Here is an 11,045-nt window from a genome sequence, read left to right as displayed (position 1 = left end):
TTAATAGTATCGCAATTTTGCATAGCTAACACATTGATTTATTTTGAAATTTAGAAAATGTAAAATAAAATTATACGATTTTATAGATCTTTTGTTTGGAACCAATCAAGTTCTAGAACCTTAAAATAACTTATATCCTGGAACCAAAATAATATGGGAACCAAATCCTAACTTAGCTAATTTTCCAAAGAAGGGAAGAAATCGTTATTACCGAAGTTCTAATCTCCCTCTTCAATTGCAGATAACAATGACCCGAAAACCAAAATTTTCTCTTTTCAATTGCTAGACTGACCGCAAAGAATCCAAATCATTATCGTTCTGATTGATAAAATACCAAATCCAAATCCGAATCATGCTTATGATTGATTTCTCTTTGTTTCTTCGAAGAAATCAATTCATTACATTCATTACTTTAAGAGGAATTAATGAACTTCGAAGAGTAATCCAAATCCATTCATTACATTTATTAACTTCAGAGGAACTTGAAGAGAAATAACAATGACAGAGGTGATTCATTGCTTCTTCTTCTTCTTGAATTACTCTTATTACAATTTATCAATTATGAACCTAGGGTTTAAACAATGAAGAATTTTTAAAATTGGGTTCTATTACGAACCTAGATCCTAGCAGGTTCAATTGGGAGTTTCTGATAGTGATTATGATTTTATTAGTTTTTGCTGTTTGGGTGATTATGGTTGAAAGATGAACAAAATTTAGAGGAAAAGTCATGAAGATTAAGTGGGGTTTACCTAACTATCAATTAGGTTAATGTTAGCTGAAAAATCCAATTTTCATCATGGGTTCTGATTGTTACTTTGAATTATGAAATGGGCATTGTAAAATAGGTTTTAGAAGATCCCCCATTTTGATCTGAATGGTAGTTCAACTTCTTCTTTTTTTTGGATTTATGTCTAAGGAAATCCACTAATGAACAATGTTTGTATTTCATTTAATTGTTGGGAAAGTTGGACTAAGCTTCAACCTTTAGAATTTTTCTCTAGGTAACCCATGTTCGAAATAATGAATTGATGGTGTGCAGATATTTTTTATATAGATTTTAAGGTGCGGTGACAATTGCAGTTGTTGAGGTTGATTAGGTTTTGCAGTCTGGGGATTATTCACTTGTATGATGTTATCCAACTTTGTGGCTAAACAGAGAAATTACTAGTTTACAGTCATTGAGGTTAGAAGAAGATAAATTTAGACCGACTTCATGTTTACGCAGGATAAGGCGCTATGTCACTGGTGGAAAATGGAAGCTAAAACACTGCCAGGACAAGAGGTAATATCACCAAAAAAGACTAGTTTCATCAGCTGTAATATTTAAGTGGTTTTTCCCAAAACGACTGTGTCTCACACACGTTGAAATGGTTTTTCCCTAAATGTGTTTTCTTTCAATAATCAATTGATTGAAAATTCATAGATCAACCTAGCCGGTGTTGGGAGGTAAAATAATGTTTGAGGTGAATTTGATCTTGTTCTAGTTTTACCTTAGTAGAACTGCCATATCGAATAGATTTTTGCTTCGTATTAATGATAGATGAAATTTTAATACATGTTTTTGATCCCAGTGATGAAGTGTTAGCCTAATTTTAATACCATGTTTTTTACTGGTTTTACCTTTTTGCTATAGATGTGTTAGTGGAAATGTTGCATCATTTGCACATCAGAAACATTGTAAGATGGAATCATTATACCAACGAACATTTAGAGTCAGATTATGTTATGGGTCCTGCACATTTACTTGTTGCATCTGAAAATGTGGCAAGCTTGCTTGACAATTGAGGTGGGTTTCTTAAAAAAAAAAAAAAAAAATTCAATGAGTTTAAGGTTTCTTATCATAAGGGTTTATTATACAAAAGACCATAGTGGCCCATATATATTGTTCGAGGATGTTAATGCTTGGGATTTTAAATTGGAAGGGGAGTTGTTCTTTAGAAACGCCTTGTAAATCCATCTACAATGTCAGGTGTCATAGTTTGTTTTTTTTTCCTCTGTAGGTTCTTTTCGTTGTTTCCAAAGATATTATAGAACACTTTTAAGAAGCTTGCAGTCCTCAACATAATCGAATGAATCATGTGACACTGTAGTTTGTCTTCTTTACTGATTCCAGACATGCAACTATGTTTTACTTCTTGTCTCGCAGCTCAATTTGATTTCCGTCATTTATATCTATCACTTGCGCAGACAAGCATTAACATATGTACAGCAGTACCTGTGTAATACTGGAATCCTTTTGTGCAGGCAAGCATCAACTCTGTTTTCATTTCTCTCTGGTGTTGTTACTGGAAGTTATTTTCGAGTTCCTAGTTACTGAACTTCGTACAAATTTTTGAATATTCTCGATCCCAGAGATGTCATTGTTTATTTGCAGGAAATTATAGGAAAGATAAAGCTGTTGGTAATGATGATTGTAAGTCCATGCCAATTGGCGTAATTTGGACACAGTTTTATTTTGACATCTTATGGGTTTTAGGTGCAACTGGATCAAATTGGTTGTAGTCGGAAATGAGATGCTAAACCAGAAAAGACAAAGTTTGTACTTCGAATGAATGATACATGGTTTTGTGAAATGAATGATAAATTTTGAAACAAATTTATGTATGCCAAGCTGATGAAGTTATTCCCTGAAATTGTTCGAAACCTCTGTGACTAGGACGGTGAGCAGTTGAGATATCACTTGTTATAAAACTAGTAAGGTTTGTTTTAAGTGTTTGTATCTGGATATGCATGTACAGCTCACAAGCTTTGCTTAAACTGCTTGCATCCTTAGCCACTTCGTAGGCATTGATTAGGTTTCTGTTGTTGCAGACAAAGATTTGAGAAAGCTTTGGAACTCATTTGTTAATTGGATGGAAGAGGCAGAAGATGATGCTCACAATGGATGTTATTATTGAAGCCCAGAATCCATCTCTCATCAAATGTATTATGCATCTGAGTGCAGAGAGCCTCAAATACAGGTTGCAAACAAGGTACTGAGTAATGTCTATCTTGACTGATTAGTTTCATAAATGTGATATTCAACTTAAATTTTCTAATGGTTGCCTAAGTCGTAGGATTACTAGAAATTTGCGCACCGAATGAACTACAATGTTAGCCTATTGAATTTAGAATAATTGGTCTTAATATCAGTTTGGAATAACAGTGTGTGTTGAAATCCTTAGAAATGTTGAATAACTTTATTTAAAATCCTTAGAAATGTTGAAACCCACTTACAGAATATATGCCGAACTTGTGGTGCAATGGTAGCACGTCTGACCCCACGTCGGAAGATGCGTGTTCGAATCACGCCTGGTTCACTATATCTTGTCAATCAATTAGTGTTATCTCTGTCATCACTTTTGCACCATTAAGCATGTTTGCCAATGTTGTTTCTAATTATATTTACATACAAAATCAAATTGTCTACTTCATAATTTCGACTAGTCAAACTCTATACTGGATTTCTAAATGCTAACCATAACATTGTCGTGACACAAGTTTTGTATTGTTATCAAACGAAATATCCGAAGTTTATAACAAAATCAGATTTGCGTCTCAGAAATTGATTAGTGTCTTGAAATCTTTCGATTTTGTGCACTTAGTTCTATTTCCTCAATCTTGTTTTGAAAATGGATTTCCTAATAGAAATTAGATTGACTTTGTTATCCGAAACCTATTATTTGGTTTAGACAAATAATTTGATAACGTTGTCCTCGTGACACCAGTTTTGTATTGCTTTTAAACGAAATATCCAATGTTTATAACAAAATCAGATTTGTTTCTCATAAATTGATTAATGACTCCAAATATTCTGATTTTGTGCACTTACGTTCCGGGGTAAATTTAATACATTAACAGAATTAGATTCGTGTCCCCGTGATAAAAGTTTGTATCATAGTCTAACACATTCAAATTTTGTTTCACAGAAATTGATGGGAACTCGAAATCTACCGATTTTATGCACTAAATTAGGAATTATATTGATCTTGTAGGTCAAAATTATAATCTTCATATGAGTGTTCAATCTATATAATGTCAATCTTGTTTTTTTATCGATTCATTTTCGTAAACTCGATTTTGTTCGTCAAATTTCACATAAGTCCAAAATCTAAACTTGCAAATTTAAATCGACTCCCTGATCACATTCTTAAGAATTTATGCCAAGTCAAAAGTCAATAATTGTATAACCAACACAAAATTTAGCTTGGAAGGAAACAAACATTTACCAAGGTGAGGAATGAGATTTTTCAAGTCTTCAGTTCGTTGTAGGTCAAAAATATGTCAAGTATCCAAATTTTAATATTAGAATGTAATTCATTATCAATTCATTTTTGGGAAATCGACTTTTTTTACAATCGACAGTTCAATATAGGTCAATAATATTATTCATATTAACCTTAAGGACCTCTTCCACTAAGTTGGAATCTTTGTCGGAGCTCTAAACCTACTTGGTGCTCTTTGTGTTGGCCTTAGCTGGCAAACCAATTATTATTTAGAATTGTGTGCTATTATTTATAGTTTAATGCTAGCCGAGACGTGGAATGTTAGGAATATTTGCATTCAATCAGATTCTATGAGTTGCATCCAAGCTTTTTTAGAATGCAGAGTTGCCGTGGTAGCTGGTTCAGAAGTGGAAGTTAGCGAAGGTTTTTTATAGATATCAATTATGTTCACAACTATAAAGAAGCTAATTTCTCAGCAGACACCTTGGTCAAACAAACATGTTTATTGGCTGAGGATATTTATAAGTTTTATGAGGGTATGTCAGACTTCATTCCGTCTGTTGAATGGCCTGGAAAGGTTTATTATCGTTTTAAATAGGTTGTGTCTTTTTAGGTGGCCATTGTGGCTAGCTAGAATGTCATAGCTTCCTGTACATTTATTTTATTTTTTTTTATGATTTTTATCGAAGGAGTAAAAAAAAAAGAGTGATGGAGGCAAGGATTAAACAAAATCTCTTCTAAATTCTATTTTAGAAAATTTACCTATCTAACCTCACAAACAACTTACATTTACATTTTAAAATTAACATTTATGTTTACACCCACTGATAAGCATTTTGATGACGTTTGTAACCAAAAAAAAAAAAAAAAAAAAAAAAAGACATTTGGGTATAGTGCAAAATTAGGATCACAGTGTATATTTAGACACATCAAAAGGTTTAGTTACAAGGCCAATTTAAAGTTAAGGCCAATTTAAAACTGGGTTTCGTATCATCTCATTGTTAATACATTTTACACTGATGATAAAACGATGCCTTCACAGGCTTCAATATACTACAAAATTTTCCTACTTAGACTCCTTAAATTTGAAGCTTCGGAATCCGTAAGATCATATATGACCCCTACTTCTGGTTGATCTACCTGTGGAGCTTCGGACGGTTTTGCATTTGAAGCAACTATTTTAGCATTTGGCGGTACCGGATATTCTTTGGAATGACCTGACATTTTGAGAAACCCATTTTCATCTTGCTCCCAGATTACTTCAACCAACACTCCCCGTGGATTTTCTTCGGATTCTGTCTTTGGAATTCCTACGTAATTCGCACCCTTGGGTATCTGCAAAACATCACCAACTAATCAAGTTTCCGTTTTAATAATCAACAAAATAATTAGTGATCTGAGTTCCAAACTCATTAGCGTGATAAATGACCTGAATTCGAAACTCGCCAGCATCATATATTCTTTGTAATAAACTAATGAAAGATAGACAAGGAGCTCACCCGTAATTTTTTCCCGGATGTTAGTGTCAGAGTAACCAAGTTGCCTTCATTCGGAGCATTTTCAAACTCGGCTTTTTTGGCAATATTCAAGAAGACCTCTTCCAGTGTTGTCAACCCAAGTTGGATATCTCCTATCCCAAACTCATTCTTTTGGTCTTCAAGCTTATCAAAAAAATCCTGTCACCCAAACACACATCAAGCTAAAGAAGGTTTACAGTAAATTTCTCTTCGATCAAAAGGAAGCGAGAGAATTCGCGTGCTTACCGATAAAAGTTTCTCTTTATCGCGGGGAATAACAAAAGTCAGGAATGACTTATTCTCCTCTTTAAGTACCACATTCAAATGCTGTAAATTCAAATTTCAGCAAGTCAGTGCATATTATACTTCAGGAATTGGCTGCAATAAATAAAGACATCAGCACTGAATAGATGGCATACATGCTTGAAGAACTGCTTCACAGCCAGATGATGAGGTTCATCAGTGACTGCATCTCCATCCACGGGTAATCGTCTCGAAGTGTTCTCCACAAAACTAACCGTAGCAACTAAACCAGTCCCAAACCGTGATTTCAACCGTATTGACGTACCAATGCAACGGAGTTTACCCTTTGCAACAATTGCTATGCGGTCTCCTAATATGTCAGCTTCCTCCATAGAGTGAGTTGTCAGAACAATCGCCCGGCCTTTCTTCGCGTATTCTATTACGTCCCATACATGTCTACGAGTAACTGGGTCCATACCTGTGGTCTGTACATCACAGGAAAGTATTTTCAGATTTAAATGAAAAATATAATCATAAACCCATTGGAGGCATGTCTGTAAAAGAAATGCTTACAGGTTCATCCAAGATGACCAATTTCGGGTCCCCTAGAAGAGCACCAGCAACACTGAGGCGACGCTTCATCCCACCACTGCAGCTTCCGGCTCTTACTCCTGCTGCACCAGCAAGCTTTACATTTTCTAGTGCTTCCTTAACAATCTGCATTGCCAGCAACAATTGCATAAATTTAACTCAAGCTGCCCCTTCTATTAAAAAGGAAAAATTGCAAACAGAAACTACAGATTGTCAGAATCACAGAGAATGTACCGAATCGAGCAAAGAAGGGGGTAGACCCTTGATACTTCCAAAGAGACGAAGGTGTTCCTCACATGATATGTCCGGCCAAAGAATATCAAACTATATAAACAAGCACACACAATTTCAAACAATTGTCATTCATTGGTTTTCAGACTACAATTTATAATGTTGTTGAGCTGAAACGTATACAAGATGCAAACCTGGGGACAGACTCCTATGATTCTTCGAATATTTGTCATGCCGATTGAGCTTCTAACTGAATTTCCGTATATCAACGCTGTTTATGGATAGCAAAGGCAAATCAGGTCCTATGTTGTGAAAGTGGAGTTAGGCGCTCGCCTAGGCGTCGTGCAGGGGTGCCTAGCTAATAAAACGCCCAAGGCGCAAAAATGTGAGACACTATTTATATTTTATTCTTTTATGGGCGCCTAGGGCTCGCCTAGCCCTCACACAACATAGATCAGGTCTGTTAAAACACATGCTTATATAAAACCATGTAACTAGTATCCTGATAAAGAAGCCATTACCATCTCCGCCCGTCACGGGTATATTGCCGATCAAACAGTTTATTGTTGTAGTTTTTCCAGCTCCATTAGGTCCAAGAAGACAAAACAGTTGATCCTTTTCAAAGTTCATCCATACACCCTGAAAACAATTATGCAACATACTTGAAGCAACAACATGTATATATTCAACTCATCTTGTGCACAAGCTCGGGACGCTAATTTGGTTACCTTGACGGCATGATAAGTTCCAGTTCTCCCAGGATATGCTTTTGCAAGACCACGTATTTGAACTGCAATTTTTGAATCGTTACTCATTTTGTAATCTTCCTTCAGTTGGTCTCTCACCGTGCGTTCCTCTTCGAGGACATCTTCATCCTTATCCAAGTTCTTTTCATCTAGTAGTGGAATGTCACTTGTGCTACCACCTGGGAAACAAGAACAGGAAATATTTGAGTGGGCATGATAATAACTAGATAACGCGGACGGGGATGGAAAAAGCTCAAAGGATTACCAGCACTGCTTCCAGTCCAGTATCCCGGGTTCACGAAATAAATGACTGATTTTCTTACACCAGATGAGTTCGGGATAACGTTGTCCAAGTAGAGTGCCAACAGAAACCATACAATGAAGTTTGCCAAGTTCCATTTAAGTGATACCCCCTATCAAAATCATGGTTCAGGGTTGAGAGTCCAGGCTTTATACTGTTGTCTTATACCAGGAGATCCCCAACAAGATTGCAAAGATAGCATAAGTAAGGATGTTCTAGTAGTTTAGCGCGAACATACGTACCATTGTGGAACACGGAACCCCGGGAAGTGGACATTTATTTATACCACTCCAGGCAATCCCATTACCAGTCATTGATGCCGTATTAAGCTTTGTAACCTCTTGACCGAAAATATTAGGAGGGAAAAAATTCCATAAAATTCTGAATATTTTTGAAAACTGATCCACAACCTCACTAGGAGCCGTCTACATCAACACAAACACCATGCATTATCATTTTAACAGCACCAAAACGTTGTGTGCATCTACGGGGAGCATGAGACAGATCTTACCCCGGTTAAGGAACCGACGATAAATACAAAGAAACCCACAGTATTTGCTGCTGATGACTTGCTAAGGAGAGTCGAAACCGCAAATGCGAAACCAATCTAGCATCATACGTAGCATAAGAACCATGCATGCATGCATGCAAATACGTAAAAAAAATGAAAGTGAACCATGCATAATATCGAAGGAAATTAAGATACTTGCCATACTGAGCTGAAACAGGAAGAAAGTCAAGAACGTAACCACAAAACTATTTTGCACGAAAAAGTCGAACCGGGATATAAGCCCTACGATAATAGTAAGAAGTGATGCAATGCATATCATAACAGTGTCCCATACGAGCCATGATAACCAGTACGCGGATTCATAAAGACCCATTATTGACATTGCCTGTAAAAGGGAGTATGTTGGAAAAAATTGGGTTTCACAAAGGATGAATGAATCAGAGAAGAAAGTGTTGCACTCCAAAACTTTCAAGGCTTGTATAAATTTCTTTTAGACAAATATTTCTACCCTCCCAATAACAATTGGCGATTACAACAGGTATGTGAAATATTGCCTTCAGGATACAATGAAAGCCCTGCAACAAAAACTGAATTCAAGGTTTGTACCCCTTGATTCAATCAAGAACACACAAAGAGATTTCTGATTTCTGATGATGCTTTTTGAAACAGAGAAAACAGATTGATTTTTCTTATATGTTAAACGAAACTGGGAGAAGCTATTTATAAAGGGTTTTGCACCTGTTGGGAATAGGTTTTTATTCGCCAACAGGTTTCTATTCACGAAACGTCAGGTTCCTTCATCAACAGACATCAATGGTGTCTTTTGGATTCGAAATTTTCGAACAGGTCGACCACAGCCTGGGGCGATGCCCCCCAGGACCCCCCTTTGGTTAGCGGCGTTGAAAATATTCCAACAGAGTACCAATGCGCTTGTCATCAAGTTGATTTTCTTTCTTAAACCCGACCCAAAATACGTAAAAGAAATGCTAGCGCAAAACCTGACGGAGTTTAAGTTCTCTCTCTGCAACCAAAGAACCTATTTGTGATATGAAAGGAAACATTGTTATCGCAAGAAGGAAAACCCATCCTGCACTGGCCATTGCAGATACATATTCAGTCGAAGGATGTGCAAATTCCTTCAGTTCCGCATTCCAATTTAACTTCGGAGCTGCAAAATAAATGACAAAACATCAGAATAGGAGTCATAAAAACAAAGGAGATGTACGAATCGATGAGTTACTTATAGCAAGAACCCTCGCAATTTCACGGTCAGCAGCAATTTGAAGTGGTAATTGAAACTTAAACACAGGGTCTTCAGTTACTCCTCGCAATATCGTTTCTGAGTCGTTTGTTTGTATCCCATAGCTTATTACAGTAGCACTTCTTTCAACAAAGTGAAAGGCCGCAGCACAATGCAGAGGTTCACTGTAAAGCCAAGCATTTACATCATCACTCGTTTTAAATGATTTCACCTGCCGATTCCAACATACCGAAAAAAGTTAAAACTCGAGTGCTGTCTTTTTAATTGCAATGACAACCAAGAACATAAATGATGTTCAATTACCTTGTTCGAAGGAATAGGCCTACCAGGATTATTCAACATGATCTTCTCCACAATTGATTGAATCCTGGGACTTGCGTTTCCGCTCCACGCGAAATCGTAACAAGGAAGCTGGACATAGAACTTGGTTTCACATGGAGGAATTGGTGGGATAACTAGAGGTTCCGGATCACGGACATCTATAGTTCTGTTAGACATATAACCAGAATTCAGAACATTTTCAACACCTACCAACAAGAGTATGAAGACGACCGGTGAGAAAAGTTGCCCGATAAACGCTTTCTTATTCCTCAATGACAATATTATGTTTTTCTTGAACAATGCTCCGAACTGCTGTATCAATAGAGGTATTCCTACCAAAACCTGGATTGTTGCGGTAGCCGTAGTAGGTTCAGACGAATTATCTGCCATGCATAGTGCATCAGTTTCATTGTCCATATGTACGTCTTCAACCATAAGAACCCTCTTGGGATTTTCTGTATATTTTGATCCGGGAAACCAACAATATATTTCAGTTTCCGTTGAATTTCAGATGATATATTATTATTAGGCTGAGATAAAAAAAAAAACAAAAGATAGGAGAAAGAAGCACATTCACAGTTTTAGAGAGTCTAAATTTAGTGAGAAATCAGAAACCAAGCAAAATGTATGAATTTTATCCACAAACTTGTTTACTAAAATTATAACTGTGAGAATATTTTTGTACATGAGAATACTTCTTTGGGCCATCTAAGAATTGTGTTAATTATAGAATATTGCTAAACTATGTCGGTTACCATTTTTGTGACTATTTCCTTTATATTTCTTCTTTGATGGACGTTCGACATCTAACGATATAACTAAAACCCTAGAAACTTGGTCCTCTCTCTACCTATGAAAAGGAAACAATAACCATTACTATTGTATTCAAAGAGGAAAGGGATTTTATTTTGTCATCAGCAAAGGATTTTAGGGAAACATTAAGATGCTCAAGGAGAACATCATCATTAACACGATGATGAAAGGAGCGAAATAAAGAAGATGCCTCATTAGTAAGTCTGCAAATCTCTTCAAGAATAGATAATTACAAGGGGAGCGAAATATACGGATAAACAGATTGACAAAAGGAATATCAAATTACGCACCGATCGTTTCTCCTC

General features: G+C 36.3%; 1 protein-coding gene across 1 annotated transcript; it reads right to left on the bottom strand.

Annotated features, from left to right (window-relative positions):
- Nucleotides 1-5,142: 5,142 nt before the first annotated feature.
- Nucleotides 5,143-10,456, bottom strand: LOC113337031 (ABC transporter A family member 11-like). The gene is made up of 17 exons (XM_026582723.1): nucleotides 9,910-10,456; nucleotides 9,586-9,817; nucleotides 9,333-9,513; nucleotides 9,268-9,274; nucleotides 8,545-8,826; nucleotides 8,346-8,441; nucleotides 8,077-8,259; nucleotides 7,799-7,946; nucleotides 7,516-7,712; nucleotides 7,309-7,426; nucleotides 6,982-7,058; nucleotides 6,791-6,880; nucleotides 6,539-6,682; nucleotides 6,142-6,450; nucleotides 5,969-6,049; nucleotides 5,705-5,881; nucleotides 5,143-5,540 (listed from the first exon to the last, which is right to left on the bottom strand). The coding sequence occupies exons 1-17, from the start codon at nucleotides 10,360-10,362 to the stop codon at nucleotides 5,259-5,261; spliced, it is 3,057 nt and encodes a 1,018-aa protein (XP_026438508.1). The 5' UTR covers nucleotides 10,363-10,456; the 3' UTR covers nucleotides 5,143-5,258.
- Nucleotides 10,457-11,045: the final 589 nt, after the last annotated feature.

This window comes from Papaver somniferum, unplaced genomic scaffold (genome assembly GCF_003573695.1).
Source record: "Papaver somniferum cultivar HN1 unplaced genomic scaffold, ASM357369v1 unplaced-scaffold_158, whole genome shotgun sequence".
Lineage (NCBI taxonomy): Eukaryota > Viridiplantae > Streptophyta > Magnoliopsida > Ranunculales > Papaveraceae > Papaver > Papaver somniferum.
Note: the sequence above shows the minus strand (reverse complement) of the source record. Positions and strands in the feature narration are given on the sequence as shown.

What these genes read in the sequence shown, in the direction of transcription:
- LOC113337031 (XM_026582723.1), bottom strand. Translation starts at nt 10,362, where the DNA reads ATGGTTGAAGACGTACATATGGACAATGAAACTGATGCACTATGCATG. An exon ending in TCATAGGAGTCTGTCCCCAG is followed by an intron (nt 6,881 to 6,981) that starts GTTTGCATCTTG and finishes TTGTTTATATAG; the next exon opens with TTTGATATTCTTTGGCCGGA. An exon ending in CATCCGGGAAAAAATTACGG is followed by an intron (nt 5,541 to 5,704) that starts GTGAGCTCCTTG and finishes GATGTTTTGCAG; the next exon opens with ATACCCAAGGGTGCGAATTA.